Here is a 26331-nt window from a genome sequence, read left to right on the forward strand (position 1 = left end):
TGGCGGGTTTGAATCCTCGTCACACCAAACATGCACGCCCTTTCAGCCGTGGAGGCGTTATGATATTACGGTCAGTCTCACTCTTCGTTCGTAAAAAAAGTAGCCCAAGAGTTGGTGGCGGGTGGTGATGACTAGCTGCGTTCCATCTAGTCTTACACTGCTAAATTAAGGATGGGTAGTGTAGATAACCCTTATGTAGCTCTGCGCGAAATTCAAACCAAATTATCCCCACCACTCCAATCATAGGTATTTAGTTTTATAATATCTTAACAAAGTGTTGGAATTCTTTTTATTACAAAGCAACACAGTATGCATTTGCATTCTCTTCGGTGCAGGGATTCAAACATTAGAATTTAATGTTCTAATTTGATAAGCGTACAGCGCTAAAATTCAGGGTTAGAGTCTATGCAGTGGACATAGCAGATAGCCCAATATAGATTTCCTCTGAAACAAAAACTGGATGAAGATGTGTCAAAAGTATAGACTATTTTTAATCAGGTATTTCCATTCCCTGAATTTCAAAACAAAATAAGTAATCAATGCATTATGTTTTAGTAATACCTTTGAATTTGTTCACTGGAAAACCATTCAAGTATATTAAATTTTTATTATATGATCATTTCAGACCATATATTGAAAAAAAAAAGTATACATGAATCCTTCACTGTATTTGAATGTTGGTCTCCAGACTATATATATTTAATTAGAACGAACGTACAGCGGTTCTTTAAAGCTTGATCAGTATGTGGTCGCAGAGGACTGGTGTGATTCTAGGTATGATTACTTTTCTAAATCAAAACAGCTACTGATTTTGAAGTGCGTTTGGAAGCTTGTGAAGCTTTGTTTTGTAAACCTTTGTCAGCTTGAAATGATTGTTCTTTCGCTTGTTAATGGTACAAAGATATATGACGTAGTTTCATCACAATGACCTTTTAGGGTCATAGGATTATCTTTTGTAACAAAACCTTTTTCTCTTTACAGAGAAGCATATTTTTGGTTTGTTTTGAATTGCGCGTATAGTTACACAAGGGTTATTTGCGCTAGCCGTCCCTAATTTAGCAGTGTAAGACTAGAGGGAAGGCAGCTAGTCATTACTACCCACTGCCAGTTCTTGGGCTACTCTTTTTACGAACAAACAGCGAGATTGATCGTCACATTATAACACCCTCACGGCTGAAAGTGGCGAGCATGTTTCGTGTGACGGGGATTCGAAACCGCCACCGTCGGATTACGAGTCGAGTGCCTTAACCACCTGTCCATGCCGGTCTCCTTAATTTTGTGAAGTGTGGTGTGATTTTCAAGATTAATACCGTTCTGAACATTCCGACAAGGAAAAATTTTCCACTTTCATAGATAACTGAGAGGTTTCCTTCTACGAAATGTATCCTTTGGATCGAACCCATTTAACAGTCTCTCTGTATGAGCATTTCTGCTTAGAAAGGGCTATGACATATTTACCCAGCCATAGGTTTACCCATAGTAACATTACTGAGAACCAGTTATATAAGTGCTAATCATGTCAGCCGTGGAAACAACTGTCAATGTCATTACACTGCTGTATGTAAATCGTTTCTATAAACATGGGTCAAGGTTTTTTATAACAAAATATTTTTATGTTTGTCGATTAACATATTTTATCCCGATTGATTTGAGGTGTGGTGTGTTGAGTATCCCTTTTTTACTGCAAGAAATATGTTAAAGAACCGACAACCGTAAAGAACAAAAATATCTTGCAGTAGTATGACGCTAGGAAGAAAACGTCACATCCGGCTCACCTGCGAAAATAATTATTCTTATGAACTTGAATAGCTTCTACACACTTAGACAGTCGAAATATTTATTTTTATAACAAATTACAAAAATCCCAAAGGACACATATAGCACTTAATAAAGTTTAATTTCCTAAAAGCTGATTATGTTTAATGAAACTATCTTCTATCTTACCGATTACAGACGAGTTGAACGAAAGGCTATCAAGCTAAGCCTAACTTGCTTTATTCTGCCAATGAACGCTCTACTGCTGTTAATATCATCATTAAATAAATATTATGCAGTTTTAAAGAACGTATAGCGCGTACTGAAAAGACTTTTCGCTATGGCGACTTCTTCAGGTCTACTAATTTGTGTATTTCACATATTGTCTATGGTAGAAGATTTGAAACGGCGCTCTAAACTACACCTTCCATATGTATGTAATACAATAAATATTTGTATTTAGGCTTCAAGCGACTGAAGAGTTTCTGTAAACAATATCTCTCAGTTGCTTTTAGTTTTCTTGTACAATATCAAAAACATATTTGGGAGTACTCACTAAGCCAGTACCGTAAAGTATTGGACGTTTGCGTGAAACGTCTAAAGCTAACGGTTAACCATTTGCACTCGAAACCGTTCTAGTATCCCGGGTACCAGATCATACCAGTTTCTGCGTTTTGCTCAGATTAACTCTCACAAGAAGTTAACAGCCAGAAACGACCACAGAAATAAATAAATACTAAACCGAAATTTAACCTTATTTCTTTTCTTCGAGAATACACTGATGTAATCGTTTCTAAAATAATAATAAACAACTTTAATTAATACGTTTTAACGCAGATAGTTGAATTATTTTCAATACAATAACCAGAAAACACTTTCAACGACTGCATCGTTATAATCATTCCCTGGTGGGGCCTTTTTAAAACAAAAATCAGCGTCATGCACTTGCTTGAAAAATAAAAATGGGTATTTTAGTTTTTAAGACAATTACACTATGTTCTTCTCGGTAGCTTTTTCAGTGAATGACTTTTATTACAGATTACGTTTTTGAAACTAGAAAAATAATTCCATGTCTTGTTCTTTCTTAAAATATGCTCGTGCAATTGCCAGATTTCTTTTCTTGTGTTAAATGTCCGGTGGTTCTTTGTCTTTATTTCTTGACCCTTTCTTCTGGTTGATGAGGCAGATGGCAAGAATGATGCTTCCCATCTGTGCGAAAAATATTCAACATAGTTATTTCTTTGGCACAAGTGATTTTTATTACTTCCATCAGCAACACATTTATAATTCTGAAGCGATAATATAATCATATTAAAGGAACATGTACTTAAGTACAAAGTCATTAAGTGTTTGTTTTTGAATTTCGCGCAAAGCTACACGAGGGATATCTGCGCTAGCCATCCTTAATTTAGCAATGTAAGACAGAGTGTAGGCAGCTAGTCATCACCACCAACCGCCAACTCTTGGGCTACTCTTTTACTAACAAATAGTGGAATTGATCGAACATTATAACGCCCCCATGGCTGAAAGGGCGAGCATGTTTGGTGTGACGAGGATTTGAACCCGCGACCCTCATATTACGAGTTGAACGCCTTAACACACGTTGCCATGCTGGGCCAATCATTAACTGTAAAAACGAACATCGTACAATATTGAAATGTAGGATATAAGTAACAAACTGAAATATTATAAACCTAGTTTATTTGTTTTTTCCCTTGAAATAAACGAGAGTATTGTTGCAATAATGTATTGTATAACAATATCATAATGTACAAATTATGTAAGTAAATAAATTATATCTTTTTATAATATGGATATTTACTTTTCTGTAAATGCTTCTTTACGGTTATCAAAATATGCTGAGGTAAAATGGTTGGTGGGCGGGTGTGCTAATGTTTTTTGTCTAGGATTTCGTCCAAAGCTACACGAGAGCTATCTGCGTTAGCCGTCCCTAATTTAGCAATGTAAGACTATAGGGAAACCAGCTAGCCATCACCACTCACTACCAACTCTCGGGCTACAATTTTACCAACAAATAGTGGGATTGATCGTAACATTATTACGCTCTTACAGTTGAAAGGGCGAACGTGTTTGTTGTGACGACCAATCCCACTATTCGTTGGTAAAATAGTAGCCCGAGAGTTGGTAGTGAGTGGTTGAAAGGGCGAACGTGTTTGGTGTGACGAGGATTTGAACCCGCCACACTTAGATTAGGAGTTGAGCGCCCTAATTATCTGTTCATGCTGGATCTAGTGCGCTAATCAATCTCTAATGTTTGAAATAAATCTGAGTATTAAACGAATAAATTTTCAGACTGATGCTGGAGGTTTAATCAATACGAATAAATCGTAATTTGATGAAACGTGTTTTTTACGCATGCGTAGAATCTGAAATGAGTGAAACTAGCAAAAATACTTCACAGTTATATCCTGTATCTCACATGCATACATCATTCTAGATTACTAACATCCTGTATCTCACATGCATACATCATTCTAGATTACTAACATCCTGCATCTCACATGCATACATCATTCTAGATAACTAACGTCCTGTATCTCACATGCATACATTATTCTAGATTACTAACATCCTGTATCTCACATGCATACATCATTCTAGATTACTAACATCCTGTATCTCACATGCATACATCATTCTAGATTACTAACATCCTGTATCTCACATGCATACATCATTCTAGATAACTAACGTCCTGTATCTCACATGCATACATCATTCTAGATTACTAACATCCTGCATCTCACATGCGTACATCATTCTAGATTACTAACATCCTGTATCTCACATGCATACATCACTCTAGATTACTAACATTCTGTATCTCACATGCATACATCATTCTAGATTACTAACATCCTGTATCTCACATGCATGCATCATTCTAGATTACTACAAAACTAAATTACATTTAGACTACTACTTTATTTATTCATTTTCAATTTTATATTTTCGAGTTGAGACCGTATAATCAATAATAAGGAACTTTATAACAAACTAAATAACTTTGAGAAATACAAAATTAAAATCTTCAAATTCTCTATCTTCTTACCTGCTTAAGGAAAACCAAACCAATCGCCAAGATCCAAACCATTTTATATTTTTCTAAGACCATAAGAATTTTCTCTTTACATCCAGTCTGAAAAGAAAAATTATTGAATTATTTGATAACAAAACGTAAATCACTAAATTAGGAGGCAACAAAAAATACATTTTCTAATGAACGCTAATAAACAAAATCTGTAAATATTCTTATAGATGCTGAGAAAAGGTGGCGCCACATATTACAGCATTTTTAATAGCTTGTTTATTTGATTTGGTTTATTTTCAATTTCGCGCAAAGCTACATGAGGGCTATCTGCGCTAGCCATCCATAATTTAGAGTGTAAGACAAGAAGGAAGGCAGCTAGTCATCATCACCCACCGCCAACTCTCGGGCTACTATTTTACCAACGAATAGTGGGAATGACTGTCACTTTATGGCCAGGTTGTTAAGGCAGTCAACTCGTAATCCGAGGGTTGCGGCTTCGAATCCCCGTCACATCAAACATGCTCGCCCTTTCAGCCGTGGGTGCGTTATAATGTTACGATCAATCCCACTATTTGTTGGTAAAAGAATAGCCCAAGAGTTGGCAGTGAGTGGTGATAACTAGTTGCCTTCCCTCTAGTCTTATACTGCTAAATTAGGAACGGCTAGCGCAGACAGTCCTCGAGTAGCTTTGCGCGAAATTCAAAACAAACCAAACTAAATAAAGGTTAATTTAATTTTTGCAGTAGGGTTAATAATATAATCTTAAAACTAATATCGTTTCGAATAAGTTTTATTTTTTTGCAGCTAAAACAAAACTTATTTATATGTGTAGCATAAATATGGATGACTTCCGTTTAAGTAATCAAGAAAAGTCATAATGAAGTGATTACAAATTAATTTAAATTCCAAAATACTTAAACAGAGACACTGCGTTTTTATGAAGTATTTTTAAACTATCTGATAAATATATACTACAACCAGTTGAGAGCCAAGCTTGGCGTTCAGCGTACCCAAACCAGACTTTGAATCCGACAATTCATTGTTCATGTCCCATTGCCACAAAAACATTCACCGCCATACGTGTACTATAAGAGTGACAGACATATTCTTATTATTCGATCAGATAAGAGTAACCCAAGTAGTGAGTGGTATTGACCCTATGTGGCTTTGTGCATGAAAGATTAAGACAACAATAGAAGAACTATCCAGTTCAGTTGCTGACCTGATTTAAAACTAGCTCTTTTTGGAATTCAATTTCTCGGACGAACTGAACTTCTGTGTAGCAAGTGCTATCGACTTGTTCTTTAGTTTGAACAAGGTCCTCAGGACCGTTGTAACCACAACAAACCAGCTAGAAGAAGCAAGATAAAAATACACATGTTAGTTTAGTTCATCTGTTGGATTTATCTAATCTATGTTTTGAAAAATAAAGTACTTACCAAGAAGGAAGAAGCTATGCCTAGAGTTCACTGTAACTACTACGTTCTAGGAGTCTCCAAACGTAATGTTACCCGCAATAACACAGCAGTATGTCTGCGAACTTACAACGATAGAAATCGGCTTTTAATATCTACGGTGGGCAGAGCACATTGTGTAGCTTCGTGCTTAACTTCAAACAATCATCAGACAAAAAATCACACAAAGAAGACGAACGCGACACTGTGGGCTAGTTGGTCCATTATTTTAAGACAGGATAGACTAGTTAGTTCATTATCTTAAAACAGACAGATCGGTTGCTCCATTGTTTTGAGACCGGATGGATTAACTGGTCCATTATTTTAAGATTGGATGGACTAGATAGTCCATCATTTTAAGACAGAATGAACTAATTGGTCCATCATTTTAAGACTGGATAGGCTAGTTGCTCCATTATTTTGAGACATGATGGACTAATTGTTTAATTGATCCATTATTTTAACACATGACGAACTAGTTTCTCCATTATTTTAAGACATGATGGAGTAATTGGTCCCTTATTTTAAGATAGGATTGAGTAGTTACTCCATCATTTTAAGACAGGAAGAGCTTGTTCTATTTTTAAGACAGGATGAACTAGTTGGTCCATCATTTTAAGACAGGATGAACAAGTTTGTCCATCATTTTAAGACAAATGGGCTAGTTGGTCCATTATTTTAAGACAAAATGGATTAATTAGTCTATCATTTTTAGACATGATGGACTAATAGGTCCATTATTTTAAGACAGCAGCTGTATTTTAGACAAACTATTTGTGATGTATACAATATTTATTTTTCAAACTCTATTAAAGCAGTCGAAATTAGATGGTAAAAAGCACAAGCAAAATGTATGTGTGTGTTTTCTCATAGCAAAGCCATATCGGGCTATCTTCTGAATCAACCGAGGGAAATCGAATTCCTGATTTTAGCGTTGTAAATCGTTAGACTTGCCGCTGTACTCGCGGAGACACATGCAAGATATATTAAAGATTATCGTATGGTAAACTGGAGTATATCTGGATTAATAGTGAGCAGAAACTAAAAAATACGCAAAGGATTTTCCTTAAAGTGTAGCTTGTTTAACAGTTATAAAAACGTAACTTGATATTAATTTCAGTGGATGTTTCATCTAAAAACAATACAAAAAACATGTAAAAACTGTGTCCTACTTTTGTGGGGGGAAGAAGAAATTAAAAAATATATATGCGTCATGCGACTATGTTCATGTACTAACATATTTCGATGCTTTGTATTACAGAATATTATTACACATTAATAAAATAAAAACTCTACAACCCAAGTATTACAGAATATTATTACACATTAATAAAATAAAAACTCTACAACCCAAGTATTACAGAATATTATTACACATTAATAAAATAAAAACTATACAACCCAAGTAGTACAGAATATTATTACACATTAATAAAATAAAAACTCTACAACCCAAGCGTTAGAGTTATAGGATTTTTATTTCATCAGTATCATTCTTGAGTCTGCGTGTTTTCTTAAGATCGTGAATCATATATTGATGAGTTTTATCTTTCTCTCTGAAGTCTTTAGCATAAAAACATAAAGAGTATGTGATCTGCTTTTTAAGTAACTATAAGGAATGATGGACAGAAGAAAACACAGCAGTAAAAGCACCAGTAAGAACTTCCACTAGATTCACTAACGACTACTACATTAAAAAAATTCATTTCTAACGAAACCTGTATTTTGACAATGATATAAATTATGTTTATTTTCACGAAATTATAAATATTTCGTTAAAAGTAAGAAACGTTGAATAAAATAGTTAGTTTTATTTCAAGATTCTTGACGCCAAACGCTATTTACTTGCATTGAAAGTATATGTGTTACCTGTTTTTGAATGAAACTTCGGGTATCAGAGTTTACCTCAGTCCACGCCGTTCCAAGAACGTTTTCAGTCTGAAAAAGCAACAACAGATAAGTGGATAAGAATTTTTAGCAAAATGTCTGAAACTTAACGTTTAAATAACAGAAGTTAGGGCAGTTAGTCATTAGAAAATTGTGTATATAACTTGCAGAAGTTAAAACGGTTAGTCGTGAGACAACTATGCATATACAACTTACAGATTATGAACCTATAGCATTAAACTATCAGCTTTACACCATGTAACATAGAGGAAATGAGTAATAATTTTGATTACGCACTAAGAAATAGTTACTTTTTTACAGTGTGATTATTTGAATTCGTTTTAGTGAAAGAATAATTGTAATAATGTTTTAACGAATAAACATTCCTTATCTACATAAATATAATAGTATTGTCTGTTGCTTTTCGTTGGTAAAAGAGTAGCCCAAGAGTTGGCGGTGGGTGGTGATGACTAGCTGCCTTCCCTCTAGTCTTACACTGCTAAATTAGGGACGGCTAGCACAGATAACCCTCGAGTAGCTTTGTGCGAAATTCAAAAATAAAAACAAACATAACCCTCGAGTAGCTTTGTGCGAAATTCAAAAATAAAAACAAACAGTCTGTTGCTTGTTGTATGTCCATGTAACTAATTCGCTCCTTGTGGAATTGATCTTCACGAATTTTATATGGAGGTTCATTGGGTCCATGCGGAGATACACGTAAACTTGCGGTTTGACATTTTGTTGTGCAGTTTTTGTGATCTTTTTTTTTTATTTGCAAATATGTATGATGGAAGAAACCTTTCATGTTGTAAGATAACCTTTCGTTAATCAAAAATTTACATAACTTCCGTCTAGGGGACGGATACTCCAGCTCGTATATATATATCTATGTATATGCATTTTAAAGACTTATTGTGTAACATTTTAAAATCTTACATCTTATAACCACTCTTCGACAGAAACTTAATTTAATTCCAGATATTAGGGGCCAGAGGTGGTCTAGTTATTCACTGTGTTACTGGGAATAAAAATGTCTAAGGCTGGAGCTGTAATATTCTACTGAGCACATTAAAGCTCGTTATGGGGACGTTATAGCTTTAACAGCCAATCCTATAGTCCGATTAATTCAAAAAGCTTCACAGACGAGAAGTGCTGATGCCTGTTTGCCTTTTCCTCCATCAGCAGTTCTAAGTTAGAAACACCTAAACCTTAGGATTCTCTGATCTAACCAAAACATGTCAATGAGATGCATAGAATTTCCAGTTAAACTTGATTCTATAAATTAGTGTTAAACAACTCACATTGTTAACACAGGATACAACTTTCTCTAGTAATCCACTTTATATTTTATTTTACGAACAACTGATTTGTTTTGAATTTCGTGCAAATCTACTAGAGAGCTATCTGCGCTAGCCGTTCCTAATTTATCAGTGTAAGACTAGAGGGAAGGCAGCTAGTTATCACCACCCTCTGCGAACTCTTGGGCTATTCTTTTACCAACGAATAGTGGGATTGAACATGACATTATAACGCTCCCACGGCGTGACGGAAATTCGAATCCGCGACCCTCAGATTACGAGTCGAGTGCGTTAACCACCTGGTCATGCCGGGCCTACAAACTACTGAAAAACGTCTCTGAAAAATTAACCATTTTAATAATATAAAATCGTCATGTGCTTTGTGTACTGGTATTAATTCTAACATTATTTCCTGCTGTTATTATTCAAGTAACGAATGTTTCTTTAGTGTCCTAAACTCAGTTCTTTTCTGCTAACAATTAATTTAATTTAATAAAAAAGTAAAAAATGAGCCAGGAGAGTCTACACGCATATTAAACAAGTTTTTCAAAGAAATCTTATAACACGATAAATTATATTTTGTGATACAAGTTAAACTATGATCGTATTATTGCTATTTTTCCTTATGAGGTTTGTAGTGGTGTATTTTCAAATAGGGCCCGGCATGGCCAAGCGCGTTAAGGCGTGCGTGCGACTCGTAATCTGAGGGTTGCGGGTTCGCATCCGCGTCGCGCCAAACATGCTCGCCCTTTCAGCCGTGGGGGCGTTATAATGTGACGGTCAATCCCACTATTCGTTGGTAAAAGAGTAGCCCAAGAGTTAGCGGTGGGTGGTGATGACTAGCTGACTTCCCTCTAGTCTTACACTGCTAAATTAGGGACGGCTAGCACAGATAGCCCTCGAGTAGCTTTGTGCGAAATTCAAAAACAAACAAACAATTTTCAAATGTAAAATAAGTATTATATTTACATACTTTCATTATGATTTGTACCATTTTGGTTTTTTCTGAGTATTTTCAGATTTAGACATTCACCTATTTTATAAATTATATAAAACAAATTGTGTTTATATCAAATAAAACATAAAAAACAATACTCGCCGTTATCCTTAGAACACCCAAGGTTGAAATACCTCCAATTTCTGCCGCTAGGCATAAGATTGTTAGGAACAGGAACTAAATATTGAAATAATAATAATAATAACAACCCAGATATCCTAAATTTCATTCAATGCAAACAAATAGATATTAAATTATTTTATTTGTAGACCTGAAAATCTTACAAATTCTTATTTACGAATATTTAATTCAAAACATACAAAAACCATAAGTATCTACGTACGTATGTATAAAGTAAACATTAAGGCACTTAGTACAATAGCGTATTTTGTGACTTTCTGTTCTCTTTTGGTTTTGAGGAAGAAAAAAGTTTGTTGTTAAACACAAAGTTGTGCGTTGATATTTCTGTTCTATGCTCGTCACGTGGATCAAACCCGGAATTTTAGCTTTCTAAGCCCTCAAGCTTACCGCTAAATCACCAAACAATTATTAAAAAGTTATTTTGTTAAAAGACTTTCCGTTTAAGAAACATGGAACAAGTCAACATACCATTTTCAATAAGCCATTGCTTCTACTATTACTATAAGATCCGAGCCAGCCAAATAATCCTGAAAAATAAAGAATAAATACTAACAAAAAAAACACACGATAGAATGCACTAGTTTACAACAAAACATGAAACACTGAAATTTCTAATACTAAATTAATTTTCCACAATACTTTTATGTAACATAATATCAAGGGTGTAAGCTTAAAAAAGAATGTTTATATCGTTTCTTTTTGTGACACAACAGTTCAAAACAAAATGCTTGGATTTTCTTCACATTTGGTATTACTCTGAATAATTTAAAAGTTACCACTCAATAAGCAGTAAAATAAGTAATGTTGCTTAAAGTAAAATTTAAGACTATTAGATAATGACTTATAAATTCATGTGAAATATTAATGCAAAAGTCTATGAAAAACGATGTGAAATAAGATTGTTAAAACTCATAAAAACTTTGAGAAACAAGGATGGTAAAAATCCTAAAACACTTTATTTGTGTGACATGCGAGTAATTCATGCATTTTTCCACCATCCTTAGTGACGATGTAAGTTATTACTATTATTTGTAGACTATTTCGATGCAAGTTTAGAATGAAAACATGATTTCGTTGTAGTTGCCTTTATGTCTTTGTTCTCTAGAATTCTTTTCCCATCTAACATGCTCATTCTTTCAGCTGTGGAGGCGTTATAATGTTACAGTCAATCCCACTATTCGTTGGTGAAAGAGTGTCCCAAGAGTTGGCGATGGGCGGTGATGACTAACTTTCTTTCTTCTATTTTTTCACTGTTAAATTAGGGATGCCTAGTGCAGACATCTTGTTTTGCACGATATTCAAAAACAAACCTTTTTTTTCTACAGTTGACAGAGAACTAACCTGCCATAGGATATATGGTGTAACATCACACATCTATGTTAGAAGGGTTAACGACTGTAGCGCCCTTCTCTGGCCGAACAGATAGTAGCTGTCTGTTACTGCCGACGAATACTGTGAGAGAATAACCAGTCACGTAGGACCGCTATCGCAAAGAAATCACAACATATTTCATGCTAGTTCTGAACCTCTATACTTCCACAATTTTTATCTGGTTATAGGCGTGAATGATTCAATGTAGATCTATTTTGAGGGAAGAAAACTAGATCCAGTAGAGGCTATTGTTCAGCCTCTTGCTCACGTATGCAGACTTTTGTTGTCGTTTATGCTATTAATAAATATTACCTTCAGATTCCATGAGCGTATCCAGTTTGTTTATTCCTCACAGCATGAAACTCAATCGAGTTTTCAGGTTCAAAATACTCTAAAATTTCCTGTTCGATCAACCTGTTATTAAGCGGGTCTATCTGACATTTCCAAAGCAATTAGTTCACCTGAGAATACCACATTCATTATTTTACACCAAACCAGATAAAGCTCATTTCTATTAACAAACTCTGCCTAGTTTGTTCAAGACTTTTAATGATGTTTACGAACTGAATGCATTTTAATTTACTTTATCAAAAACAAATTTAATGTTGCTATCTAAATTGTAAGTAGTTGTTTTTATAGAAAATTTAAAAATGTAGTTTTACATTACAAAATTTGGTCTTAAAAGTTTATTTTTTAATTTCTTCAAGGTTTTCTTATTTATCTCGATGACACCATATTACACAATAGGCTAGGCGAGCAATTCGAACACTTTTAAGATCAGGCACGGATAGCTATAATTTTAAACTGCAGAAGAGAAAGAAGAGAATCAGTTATAAAAACCTTTCATTTGAAGTGGTCACTGTTAATCCAATAACGGAATTGACCTTCATTCTTATAATAAACCAAAAACTAAAAGTGTGAAGCATATTTTATAGTATTGCTTCTTACACTCAAGATCCTCGGATCCCCAGCCTGATACACTAACCAATAACCCACATTTGGGACTCTTTGAAATGACAGTGATGTTTGGTTGAAGGGAAATAGCACTCTTACTTGAAAGTTTTACAAGAGAAAGTAGGCAGTGCCTTATCATTTATTTTGATAAGCTAATATTATTTACTTACCAGGGCAATAATATGAGATATTTTCCTTTTATGTGTTCTTTGTTTGTTTTTTAATTTTGCGCAAAACTACTCCAAGGCTATCTGCGCTAGTCGTCCCTAATTTAGCAGTGTAATACCAGAGGGAAGGCAACGAGTCATCACCACCCACCGTCAAATCTTGGGCTACTCTTTTACCAACGAATAGTGGGATTGAACGTCACATTATAACGCCCCCACGGCTGAAAGGGGCGAGTATATTTGGTGTGACGGTGATTCGAACCCGCGACCCTCGGATTACGAGTCGAACGCCTTAATAACCTGGCCATGCCGGGCCTATTTTATGTGCCATCTTATAAAGTCTTATTGTTAATAAAATATTTGGTGGTTAATCTGTATAAATGTTTTTAAAAGTTGCTCTTTGTCAATTTGGGAACAAAAAACAATCAAATTTTATATCTTACACTAAGTTTTATTATATGGAGATTCATAAGGAACAACATATGATAGTTTTATTATATAGAGTTTAGTTTCTTCTTAAATGCTTGTTAACTTCTCCCTATTGACTTATGAGATAACGATTTCTGTTTTTATTTCTTTATCGTTCATTTATTATTCATTCTGTCGTTTAGCTTATCTATGAATTTTTAGTTACATTTAAATGTTAACTCACCGTCTCGATAATTACATTTAAGTATTTCGTGTGTATTATGAGATTGACATCAGTTCCACTAGCGGTGACATATAGGTATCACTAATGTTGGATAATGATATGTACATTATATAGATACGTTGTATTATATTATTTACATTACAATCATATGATTTGTGATCTCGTGATCTAACAAGTGAATAACACTCTAGATTTTGATGTAACAAGTTAGTTCACGAGATATAGCTGAACAGTGTTGTTGCTAATTATCATTGGATGTTGTTTGTAATTTTGTAGTTTAATTATGGAATATTGTTATTCTGGAATTAGGTTTTCTTTATTAGTCTGGTTTTTTCTCCCGATTCCTTTATTGATTGATTGATTTAAATATTTATTAACCTGGGTTTATATATTATGCTGTTCATTAACGTTAGTTTCAAGTTTGGCTACGCACATGTTTCTTTGCTATGTTTTGGTAAGTTATCAGCTTTGTATTTCAAAGGTTTGGAAGCCACACCCTTGAATTCCGTGAGTGTTAAAGTGCAATAATTATTTGGTTCAGCCCTGGTTGTAGTGGCGAATTACTTTGGACTGCTACAAACTGGAAAAACTGTTGGAACCATCATAATGTGTGAAACAGTGTTAGAAACAAAACAACAGATACTTTATTTAAGCATTAATAGTTAACCATTCTTTACTTAGCAGAATATGCTGATACAAAGTTCTCAGTTCATCCGATTAGATAATTTTATAAATAAAATGAACATTCTAGACGTTTATGTTATTTACGTCACCAATTAGCTATAAATATAGTAATAATTATTACTGCTATTTTAGCACCTACACCTTTTTTCATTGGTCTTTTCAGTTAAATGAAGTTGTAATTAGACTTTAATGAAGTGCATTTTTTGAAAGTGTTTCGAAACGGACAGAAAGACAACATTCTTCTCCTATGTGATAATTTCAGACAATAAATATCATAGTAAAATATTTACGTATAAAACTAAAATGGCCTGGCATGCGACTCGTAATCCGAGGGTCGCGGGTTCGCGCCCGCGTCGCGCTAAACATGCTCGCCCTTTCAGCCGTGGGGGCGTTATAATGTGACGGTCAATCCCACTATTCGTTGGTAAAAGAGTAGCCCAAGAGTTGGCGGTGGGTGGTGATGACTAGCTGCCTTCCCTCTAGTCTTACACTGCTAAATTAGAGACGGCTAGCACAGATAGCCCTCGAGTAGCTTTGTGCAAAATTCCAACACAAACAAACAATAAAACTAAAATCTCTGTTTGCCTGCTTGTTTGTCCATTGCGTTCACTGCACAGGCCACACTTTCTTCACGTCAAGATGTGCAAAACGACAATGTTTCGTTGATATACGCGTCTATCGTCTGTTAGCCGAGCCACTAATTTTATCATGAACATACACATTACACGAATAAATTCTACGTAGACTTTACACTTTGTCCCTCGCTGGTACAGCAGTAAGTCTACGGATTTACAATGCTAAAATCAGGGGTTCAATTCCGCTCGGGAGAATCAGCAGATAGCTCGATATAGCTTTGCTATCAGAAAAACACACAAACACTTAACACTTTTTTGATAAGTTTGAGTTGACATTTGAGTTAGAATACAGAATTTAAGCCTATTTAGTTATAAATCATTAATTATACATTTACTAATACATCATATATTTAACCTCACACGGAAGAGAATGTATATAGAATTAAAATATCATGTGTGAGAAAGCAAACAGTAGGTATTGCCTATCAAAATGAAATTACGCCGTCTGCCATATAATGCGTGAAAAAGTAAGGCTTAAATTATAATATTTATTGTGTACAATGAGATTAAACTCAAATCAACGAAATTATTTGATTTTACTATTTTTTTTCTATTGGTAGTTTGATACATGGAATTGGATTTTCATTTCAGACATTATAAAGTAAAATATTGTATTTTGTTTCTAGTGCATTTCATACATCAATGTAGTAATGTTGAATACTATATCACATTTACTAAAATACATTAAAGCAAGTTAAACATAATAACACATTTACGTTAAAAATTTTAATGTTTGAGGAAAAATGATGAAAGATTTGGAGAATAGGGCTGAGTTTTCCTGTCAGGCAGAAAAAAAAGTATTAATTAGTTTGTTGTTGTTTTTTCATAAATTCACAACATATTTCGATAGGTTTGTTTGTTTGTTGTTTTGGAAAATCCGAGCAATGCAGAGTAAAACTAATAGTCTCTTATAACGTTTTACTCCTTTGAATATCATTGTGGAGAAGTATTTGTTTGTTTTTAAGTTCGTGCAAAGCTACGTGAGGGCTATCTGCTCTGGTCGTCCCTAAGTTAACAGTCTAAAGCTACAGGGAAAGTCGCTAGTCATAACCACCCACCGTCAACTCTTGGGCTACTCCTTCACCAACAAGTAGTGGGATTGATCGTACTTTATAATACCCACAGGGGAAAGGGCGCAGCATGTTTGGTGGAACGGGGTTTCGAGCCTGAGACTCTTAGATGGTGAGTCAAGTGCCCTAACCAACTAGCCATGCCGGACCGCGGGAAAGTGTTTTTCTATTAATACATGACATTACATATTGAAGTCGTTTTCATACTTTATGTGCAGCATTGTTTCTTCTTGACTGTGGTACTCGGTTCCCTTATCATTCCAAATCCTTTGACTACACATCTGTACACGTTTACAACCACTTACACATTTTAACAAGAAAGCATGTGTGTGTGTGTGTGTTCATATAGCAAAACTACATTGGGCTATCTGCTGAGTCCATCGAGCGGAATCGGACCCCTGCCCGCGGGACAGAAAGAATTAGCCTAACTACCGTAAGTCGTTCAAGTGATATTTAATTCATATCATGTTTTGAAGTATCATAGAACGTCTCTTGTAAGTTTGATTTAGTTCTTGAATTTCGCGCATAGCTACACGAGAGCTATCTGCACTAGTTGTCTCTAATTTAGCAGCGAAATGAAACCAGGTAGTCATCACCACTCACCGCCAGACATTATAACGCCCCCACGGCTGAAAGGGCGATCATGTTTGGTGTGACGGGGATTCGAACCCGTGGCCCTCAGATTATGAGTCGAGTGCTCAAACCACATGGCCATGTAGGGCTCTCTTATAAGACTTTAACCCTTTTACTACTATTACGGAAAGGTGTTCTCACCAAATAAAAAAGTACTCTTTCCATTTTACTTGCCAATTGTCTAACACTTTTCCTTACTGGTGGATGAACAGAAGAATTAAATTAGGTTTAAAAACATGTCGTTAAGGTAAGTTTTACTTAACACGACATTGAAATATATCACTATTTGTTTTTCACTTACTGCGCCATAATCATGTTCTAATAAACAGAATTTCGTGAATATATATGTGTTATATATATATATATATATATTTCAAAGCAGCTAAAGGTTACCACTGAGATTTAACAAAATTTCCGTTAAAAACAAACAACTCATTCGCCGATTTTATTCTCAGGGCAAAGGAAATGTTTACATCTACTTATCATCACTTAATTTATAATTTTCCTTTGTAAAGAAATGTAAAAAACAAACTCTATGAGTTCTTCGTGCTAGAATGCAATTTAACGGTAAATATTATATTTTCAATTTTATCTTTGGCGAAAGGAAATACGCCATAGAAATAATTATTATTTTTATTAGTAGGCGATTTATTAATACAATCAACACAAATTAAAACAGCACCTGAAACTTAATGTACAGGCTGGGTCATAGCGAACAACCCAATAAAAACAAACGAAAGAAATTACTAATAACAACAACCTTACTTCACGATTAATATGTTTTTGAGTGAGCACTGAACCTGTTATCAATACACTCGTGATAAAAAAGTGTTGTTTTGAATTAAGCACAAAGCTAAACTATTAGCTTGTTCTGCCAACCACAGGTATCGAAACCCAGTTTCTAGCGTTGTAAGTTCGCAGACATACTGCTATGCCACTGGAGGCGCGATAAAACAAAATAAATATTCTTAATATCTTTATTGGGGTATGGAGCATGATCCACCCTGTACATTTTAGTTCAAATTAACGATTTAAAAAAAACAAACTTACCTGCAATTGCCATGGAAGATCCAAACCCAAGAACTATATATGTAAACAACTAGTGAAAAGAATCAATAATGTAAGGTAAAGATGGAGATAATAGCAATAACTGAGTAATTTTTATCGTTCAAATAATGTTCGTAAATAAGTTTTAAAATACTGAAAAATATATAACAGTTTACAGTAGACTTTAAAGCTTATTCTAGTCACGATTTTCAACGTTATCTATATCAAAGTATTAGTTACGAAATCAGGACTGATTGCTTAAAAACGGCGTCTTCTATTTGTTATTAACTTATTTAAACAAGAACAATATACTATAGAGAACTGAATGCGTTATATTAAGACTATTTTGAATGTTTCTAAGAACTATTCACGTGACAACTACAGCCTTGATGGAACAGAATGTACTGCAGCTGTATTTTAACGTTTCCCAGTTACTGTGATGACGTATAAACTTGATTGCTTGTTGAAAGAGTATGCAACAGTTTTTGTCCGACGTAAAATATTTATACACTCAGATCATAACTATGCGTTAGGATCGGGAAATTATAATTTTCAAGGCTGTAATATCTTTTATGTTTAATGGCATAAGAAAACAAAGGAACGTGGACCAACTTGAGGTACCAGGACAATCCAGAGACCTGTAACAGTTGAGAATCTATGAACATAAAGGTAAGTGATAAAAGCTGTCCTCGTGCTTAAGGGAACAGTACCCAACATAAGTAGGATCTCTGACTGGAAGAGCGACACGAGTCACGAGCACACAAGTTGCTTTTGTGGCATATTTGTTCAACCGTCGCATACTCAAAGAACTGGAGAATAAAACCGGTATTTGCGCGCTATTCCATGTCATGCTCGATATAGCGCTATGGATTTTACAACCTAACTATTGAAACAGGCGTTGAAAAACTATCATCTTCGTCTATTAAATGTATTCTGAAAAGTAAACTAGGAAGAATATTTCTTTAGACAAGATAGCTTTACGTCAGAGCCTTTTTACAATAGAAACTACGTTGCAGACCTGTTGTAAAGATGCACATTCATCAGACAGAGCATGATGAGACGTTGCGACATGGACTATAACGATGGAGTGAGGGTCCAAAATCGTTTTAATATAGCGTATTGAACTTATATTTCTTGCCTCTAGGGTGGGGGTTCCCAACCGGTGGGTCGCGACCCCCCAAGGGGTTGCGAAGCCTTGGCAGGGGGGTCACAAAGCCTTGGCAGGGGAGTCGCGAAGCCTTGGCAGAGGAATCGCGTAGCCTTGTTAGAAGTTGCTTGGGATAACATTAATTTTATTTCATCAATTACATTTTCATGTCGCGAGTGCAAAAAGGTTGGGAACCACTGCTGAGTCTAGGGGATCTGTTGTTGTGACCCTTTTCACTTGGAACCATATTTTTATTTTCACGTATAACTGAAACAGCCATTTCAATGGAATATGTGAATACCTATGATCACTAATTTGCTCATTTAATATTAATCGAAATTAAGTTTCAACTAAAATGAAATATTTTAGTACGATCAATATGTCATAAAATGTTGAACTTTAAAATTAATATAGGTTATTTATAGTTTAAAAATAGCGGATAAATTTATGTCAAATGCATAAGTTACTGTAAAAACACAAATTTTTTAAAACTTCATTGAACGTTTAAAATCAGGTTAAAATCCTTTTAAAAGATATTAACAAACTTACCAGTTTTCCAGTTAGGAAGCTATGAGACTCTGGAGATGTGCTCAATACCCACATCATGTACCCGACAAAAGCGCCACCTAACAACTGTAAATGAACTAATAAGATCTTGCTAAACGTATTTAGCATTTAATTTAAAATCCTATTTCTTCAAATACCGTTTATCAGTTTATCTGTGAACATTTTCCTTGTTTTAAATAAAAGGTTTAAAGAAACAAATTTTGTTTTAATCTTCTAATATTGGTATCAATATGTTTATTATTTACAGATCATAACTGCTTATGCCAGATATGGTACGCAATATAAAATATGAAGAATTCCTAAGTCACATTTCGTTTGTTGTTTTTTGTTGTTAATGTTTGTTTTGTTTTTAAATTTCGCGCAAAGCTACTCAAGGGCTATTTGCGCTAGCCGTCCCTAATTTAGCAGTGTAAGACTAGAGGGAAGGCAGATAGTCATCACCACCCACCGCCAACTGTGGGATTGACCCTCACATTATAACGCCCCCACGGCTGGGAGGGCGAGCATGTTTAGTGCGACCGGAATTCGAACCCGCGATCCTCGGATTACGAGTCGAATGCCTTAACACACTTGGCCATGCCGGGCCGTTCTGTTGTTTATATATCTAACAACTAGCTGCAGTATCCATCCTCTGAAAGAAAATTATGTAAATTCTTGATTAATAAAAGGTTATCTTAGGATAAGAAAAGTTACTTCCCTTGTATGTAATTGCAACAAAAGTAAAAAAAAAAACCACCTACAAAACAAATAATATTAAGCCACAAATTTCTACGTATATTTGTATGAACACAACAAGCCTTCTTGCCAATTTTGATGAAGATTCATCAACAAGGGATGAAGTAGTGGTAAAAAAACACCCATAAAAACAGTAAAACTGAAAATTTGTTTATATCTCCCGATGGATCCAAGAAACGTTCATGCCAAATTTTGTGAAAATAAATCAAATAAATTGACGAACGCAATATTTGTTATGAATATAAATATTTAATTTATTTGGAAGTTATACTCTAAAATAAAAAATTCCAAACATTTCATAAGTTGAATTCTGAAGAACAATATTTTTAGAATTATAAAGTAAGTTTCAAAAGTAATAATTCCCGTTTAAAACTGGTTCTATGAACATTGGGCGGATACTGAGATAATTTTACCTGATAATCATTGTTTTCTTCCATGCAGTACAAGGGACATCCACTTGTAACTATGTGCGCAAGCACCACACTTATGTTAAACAGTTTTAAGAGAGATCTCTCAAATATTTTGTTTGGTTGTTTTCACGTAACAAGCTGTCTGTGCTTTGGTGTGGTTGTTTTTACATAATGGGCTGTCTATGCTTTGGTTTAGTTGTTTTTATTCAATGGACTGTTTGTGTTTTGGTGTGATTTTTTTTAGATAATAGGCTGTCTGTGCTTTAGTTTAACTGTTTTTACCCAATGGATTGTCTGTGCTTTGGTATGGTTATTTTTACATAGTGGGAAATAGTTTGTTTTTTTGATAAATTTTGCGCAAAGGAACTCGAGGACTATCTACTCAAGTCATACTTAATTTAGAAGTGACACACAAGAGAGTTCGTTTTATGAATTAAGCACAAAGCTACACAATGGGATTATTTATACTCTGCACACCACGGGTATCAAAACCTGGTTTCTAGTGGCGTGAGTCCACAGACTTAGCACTGGACCATTGGGTGGGGCCAAATTAGAGAGAAACCAACAGGTTAAACTTGATCATTAAATTATCACGCCTCCACCTCTGAAAAGGCGAGGATATTCGATGAGGGAAGTTTTATCACGAACGGAATCAAACTCTGGATTTTACTATTGCATGTTTGCAAACTGAGCGCTTATCCACAAAGGAACTAGAGATAACGTAGCGATGTGTTCAAGAAATTCATTAGTTGCTGATATACATGCTTATAATTCGTCTTTTATATTTCATAGTCAGTCCTGAAAGTATCGAATACGCTATTTTTCTATAATGTGAAAAAGTGATGAGAAACAAAAGGGGAAAGAATTATCACAGATTTTCTTGTTGGTTATCTAAGAAGAACGTGCTCGAAGACGCAATCAAATTAAACGTATAAAGTGTATAGGATTTCCCTTTTTCACACCCACAAACAAAATATATTTTGTTGGTTAGATTTTCCATTTGTATATGACACGATAGAAGCAAAACCTGGACACATATCTTCTTTTCTAACCTATGCAACGTTTACATGGGAAATGCTATTTCAAACACGTTTTTTGTGTGTGCTTGTGTGTTTTCTTATAGCATCGCCACATCGGGCTATTTGCTGTGTCCAATGAAGGAAATTGAGTCCACGATTTTCGCATTGTAAATTCGAAGACTAACCACTGTCCAAGTAGGAAGCCCGGCATGGCCAGGGAAAAGAATACGTTTTTTTCTCCTTGATTTCGTAGAATAGATGCATTACTTGTGCTTAAATAATCTTTAATAACAAGTTAAAATGTCAAACTTCATTACTGACTTTTTAGCCCTATTTTAATTTATATAATGCAGTATCGAGAAGGAACTGTGTGCAATCCGTGGGTGAAATTATCTTTAAAACACAGCACACGGAATACCAGGTTTATTTGTGTTTCGTTCTGTAAGCAAATGATATAAATCTATGTACCATTCGCACTAAAGTGACAAGAAATACATTAAATGAAACGAAGCATCTAATAACTGGCTTTCTAAAGAAGAATAAGCGGTTTCAGACAAAATATCGGCAACTTGTCTTCACGATTAGCTTCTGTCCATCATTGTCTTAATGATGTTTCAGAATTCTCAGTTTATATACATATACATGCTTGACGTAAAAATTACTTCACGTCAGCAGTTTCTCTTACCCTATTGGAGAAAGAAACCAAGTCAAGGGTAAATGCTTAACAGGGATATATAGTTGTATGGATGGTCAATTTTCTAATTATCTAATAGAAAACCGACAAAAACCATTACAAAACACAGAGCTTACATTCTTATGATGATGGTAACACAAACAAACACATGAAGAAGCTGAAAGCGCAAAGACAGAATATGATTAAATGTATGTAAACTTCAGACAGAATGAAGAGAAGGAAAATATGGACACAAAATAGAAAGCTAATAGGTACAGGAATACATACGGTGTTAATATAACCCCTTTTACTGCGCCCCATATGTCTGCAGTCCTTTAATACGTAATCAAGTTTTCAAGGGAACTTTTTTGTTGTATGTTTATCAAACAGGTTCAGCGGGAAGTCCGCTTGGTGTTTCATTAAGCGTTGTTTCGAGAAACTTCGTATTGGTAGTTTCAAGGTAATTTGAGTACAAACTTCATGATAGTGGTGGTTACTCAAATAAAGGAAACTTACAGACATAGAAACACCCAGCGAGTTGAAGTTATAGATTCATTCCAATTTAATTACCTCATGAAGCCATGTCTTTCGGTTCGGTGACTATCGAATAAGATCGTATTTGGTTCTAAACTAAAACCCAAAATTGTTTGTTATAAATGAACCTTTAAGAAGATGTTTTTCGTGTCAGCCGATCTAATTTATCGGTAGATATATATATATTAACGACCTTAATGTCTGCTTGGCAGTAGAAGACATTTTAAAAGTTGTAATAAACTAATAATGATGTCGTTGTTGTTGTAGCGAGAACTAATACGTATTAGTTGTTTAAATCTGTTGAATTATAAATTTGTCATTCTGTAGGCTGTTGGCTTTTGTCGTCGCTGTTGTTCTTCATTTGTAGAATACATCGCTATGTTACAGTATCTTAGGATATATGTCGTCATAACACACTCCGATGACCAACACAGACTTACTGTTTACAATTCCTAGTCGTCCTTAATTTATCAGTGTAAGACTCGAGAGAAGGTAGCTAGTCATCACCACCCAGCACCAACTCTTGAGCTACTCCTTTAACAACGAATAGTGGTATTTACCGTCACATTATAACACCCCACGGCTGAAATGGCGAACATGTTTGGTTTGATGGGGATTCGAACCCCGCGCTCTAACCACATGGCTATGCTGGGCCGATGAATATAAATGTGCTCGTTTGTTTTAGTGTTGTTGGTTTTTTTTTTTTTTCATGTCTAATCTCATTGTTTGATGGTGCATGACGTTTGGTAAAACTTACCCAAGAAGTTTTGCACAAACCATTTATATGTAGCCTAGTGGTCCCCGTGCACGAAGAGTGAAACTGATGGTACATGATTTACAGGCTATTGCCTCAAAAGTACACTTTGGACATTGAGGCTGTAAGTGCACTGTAAGACAGATAACTAAATCTTCCTATTCCAAGAGACAAGAATGACCCAAATGTCGGCGGTAGATGCTATTGGTTTTTATTGGTTAAAATTCGGGTTTGATTCCCCACAGTGGACACAACAGATAGCCCAACATAGAATTGTTCTAATACACAGTAAGAGCAAGAAGACTAACCAGTTGCTTTCCCTCTAATAACAAGAGAGATGGTCCTTATGTAACTTTGCGAAAAATATTTAAACAAAGTACTTTGAAAGCCAATGAATGAAAGCAATTAGTAAGAAGTTGTAAACATTGTGTATTGTGATATAAATTAAACAATGTGTATGGTTTGGTTGTTATTAAAAGCAAAGCTAGACAATGAGATATTTGTAATCCACCTACTTTTAGAGTTACAAGCCTGCAGACCACTGGAGACAAATGATTTATGTATTTATTTATTTGTTTTGAATTTCGCGCAAAGCTACTCGAGGGCTATTTGCGCTAGCCGTCCCTAATTTAACAGTGTAAGACTAGAGAGTAAGCAGCTAGTCCTCACCATCCAGCGCCAACTCTTGGGCTACTCTTTTTTTTCAACGAATAGTGGGATTGACCATTACTTTATAACGCCTCCACCGCTGAAAGGGCGAGCATGTTTGATGTGACGGGGATTTGGAGCCGCGATCCTCGGATTAAGAGTCGAATGCCATAACACACTTGTCCATGCCGGGCCACGACAAATGGTCTTTAATGATTTTATAAGTGTGGATTGGATGACAAAAGTTATGTACCACCAAACGTCTCCAAAACAAATACTTGACAAACTGTTCCTTTCGATGATGAAAAACAAGCAAACAGAAAACAACAACAAAGACCTCAGACCTAACATGACTTGGTGGGTTAAGACATTCGACTCAGCTTACGGGGTTCGAATCCTGTCACCAGTCGTGCTCGCCATTTCAGTTGTGGGGTCGTTACACCATGACGGTCAGTCCCACTATTCGTTGGAGGAAGAGTAGCCCAAGAGTTGGCGGTGGGTGATGTTTACTAGCTTTCTTTCTAGTCTGTCGCTTCTAAATTAGAGACGACTTGGGGAAGTAGCTTTCCAATATCTTTGCACAAAGCTAAACAAACAAAGAAAAGCAAATATAATTTAACAGGTAACTAAAGCCACTAAAAGAAAAAAAAAAGCTTTGTGAGATGAGTAGAACTTTGAAGAGGACAACATCTGGTGGAATTAATTCAGAAGGAAAAGGACAATTTACAGGAGACAAGACTCAACGTCTCTCAGTGTCAGAAAGATAACTCTCAGCTCTCGCACCACAAGAAACTTGGTTTCGATACCTGTGGTGGGCAGAACAAATATAGCCATTTGTGTAACTTTATACTTAATTTTAAACAGTTAACCAATTAAATGGACTCAAACAGTGGACTTTAAGGATTCTTATTCCATTTACGTGCTTTTGCTGTTTCTGTTTTATTGTAATCCGAATTTTTAGGTTTTTTTTCTCTCATCTACAAAACTGCAAAATGGCTATTCAGGCTCTGTCCATTGTGAGAATCAATACTCAAATTTTAACGTTGCATGTTCAAATACTGCTGCTGATCCGTGATTTTAGGTTATATTTTCTGAGTTCTCAGTTTAATTCTCTTCATATGTAGTTTAAAGACGTCAAATGGCGTAAAACACTGAAAATTAAGTCAACAAATGACAGCTCGATTTCAGAGTATACACCACTAATGAGGAAAAACTTTGCGTTATTGTCAACTGTCCATTCTACATAAAGATTGGTTGATTTGGTGTTTAATGGCACAAAGCAGCTAGGCTATCTGTGCCAGAAGGAAAAAAAAAATGTGTCATTAAATACAACCCAATAAAGTGATAAAACAAACCCTCAAAGAAACAAACAAACAAAAATATAAGTGTTTGTTTTACTTACCCAAGTAAAGAGTGATATCACACTCATGGTGGCTCGAGTACAACTCTTTCTCATTTCAATTTCTTGATGGAATTTACTTCAATGGAGACACCATATCAAAGTATATTGTTATATATATGCACATGCGCGTTGTGAATTAAGCGGCCGTGATCACGTATAGACTAACACCTTTAGTTACAAAGAACATTTACTGAAAATGCATGAATAATAGAAACAACGTCTGATATTTCTCAGATCTACAATTTAAAATGCATCAGTTTGTTTGGTGAACTTAGCGCCATCTTTCCAAGTATGGGAAATGTTTACCTGCACAAGATGTTTAGCGCCTCGAAACCTGTATCCAGGTGCTCGCGAAACTCCCCATAATGCAATATAAGCAAGCATGCGCACTAAGCTCGTGCTTGACAACCGTGAAGGTTAGTCACTGAGCACGTGCTTTTGTTTTGTTGTTTCTTCTTCTTCAAAGTGTTCAACAAATTTAAGTAATCAAAAAACAAAACAAAACACAATGGTATTCAAGAGGAAAACTTTCAGGAACCGGATTCCAGAAAAAGGGCAATTGGTCTAAAAGCGACTTGCACTGAACGACGTTGGTTCATTGCATATTTATTTCATAAAATAAATTAATAAACAAACTTAGAAGCA

General features: G+C 35.2%; 2 protein-coding genes across 2 annotated transcripts in view; one reads left to right on the forward strand and one right to left on the reverse strand.

Annotated features, from left to right (window-relative positions):
- Positions 1–1820: 1820 nt before the first annotated feature.
- Positions 1821–26051, reverse strand: LOC143239917 (tetraspanin-18-like). Its single transcript, XM_076481564.1, has 9 exons — positions 25687–26051; positions 19494–19577; positions 17801–17849; positions 11053–11111; positions 10546–10620; positions 8131–8199; positions 6030–6158; positions 4829–4915; positions 1821–2964 (listed from the first exon to the last, which is right to left on the reverse strand). The coding sequence occupies exons 1-9, from the start codon at positions 25738–25740 to the stop codon at positions 2881–2883; spliced, it is 690 nt and encodes a 229-aa protein (XP_076337679.1). The 5' UTR covers positions 25741–26051; the 3' UTR covers positions 1821–2880.
- Positions 18321–26331, forward strand: part of LOC143239916 (BSD domain-containing protein 1-like) — a 40176-nt gene continuing 32165 nt past the window's right edge. The window contains exon 1 of the mRNA XM_076481562.1: positions 18321–18466. The gene's annotated coding sequence lies outside the window, so the exon portion shown is untranslated. The remainder of the gene's footprint in view (positions 18467–26331) is intronic.

This window comes from Tachypleus tridentatus, chromosome 13, assembly GCF_004210375.1.
Source record: "Tachypleus tridentatus isolate NWPU-2018 chromosome 13, ASM421037v1, whole genome shotgun sequence".
NCBI classification, from domain to species: Eukaryota; Metazoa; Arthropoda; class Merostomata; order Xiphosura; family Limulidae; genus Tachypleus; species Tachypleus tridentatus.

What these genes read in the sequence shown, in the direction of transcription:
- LOC143239917 (XM_076481564.1), bottom strand. Translation starts at nt 25,740, where the DNA reads ATGAGAAAGAGTTGTACTCGAGCCACCATGAGTGTGATATCACTCTTT. An exon ending in TGGGTGTTCTAAGGATAACG is followed by an intron (nt 8,200 to 10,545) that starts GCGAGTATTGTT and finishes TTGCTTTTTCAG; the next exon opens with ACTGAAAACGTTCTTGGAAC. An exon ending in GAAGTTTCATTCAAAAACAG is followed by an intron (nt 6,159 to 8,130) that starts GTAACACATATA and finishes TGCTTCTTCTAG; the next exon opens with CTGGTTTGTTGTGGTTACAA.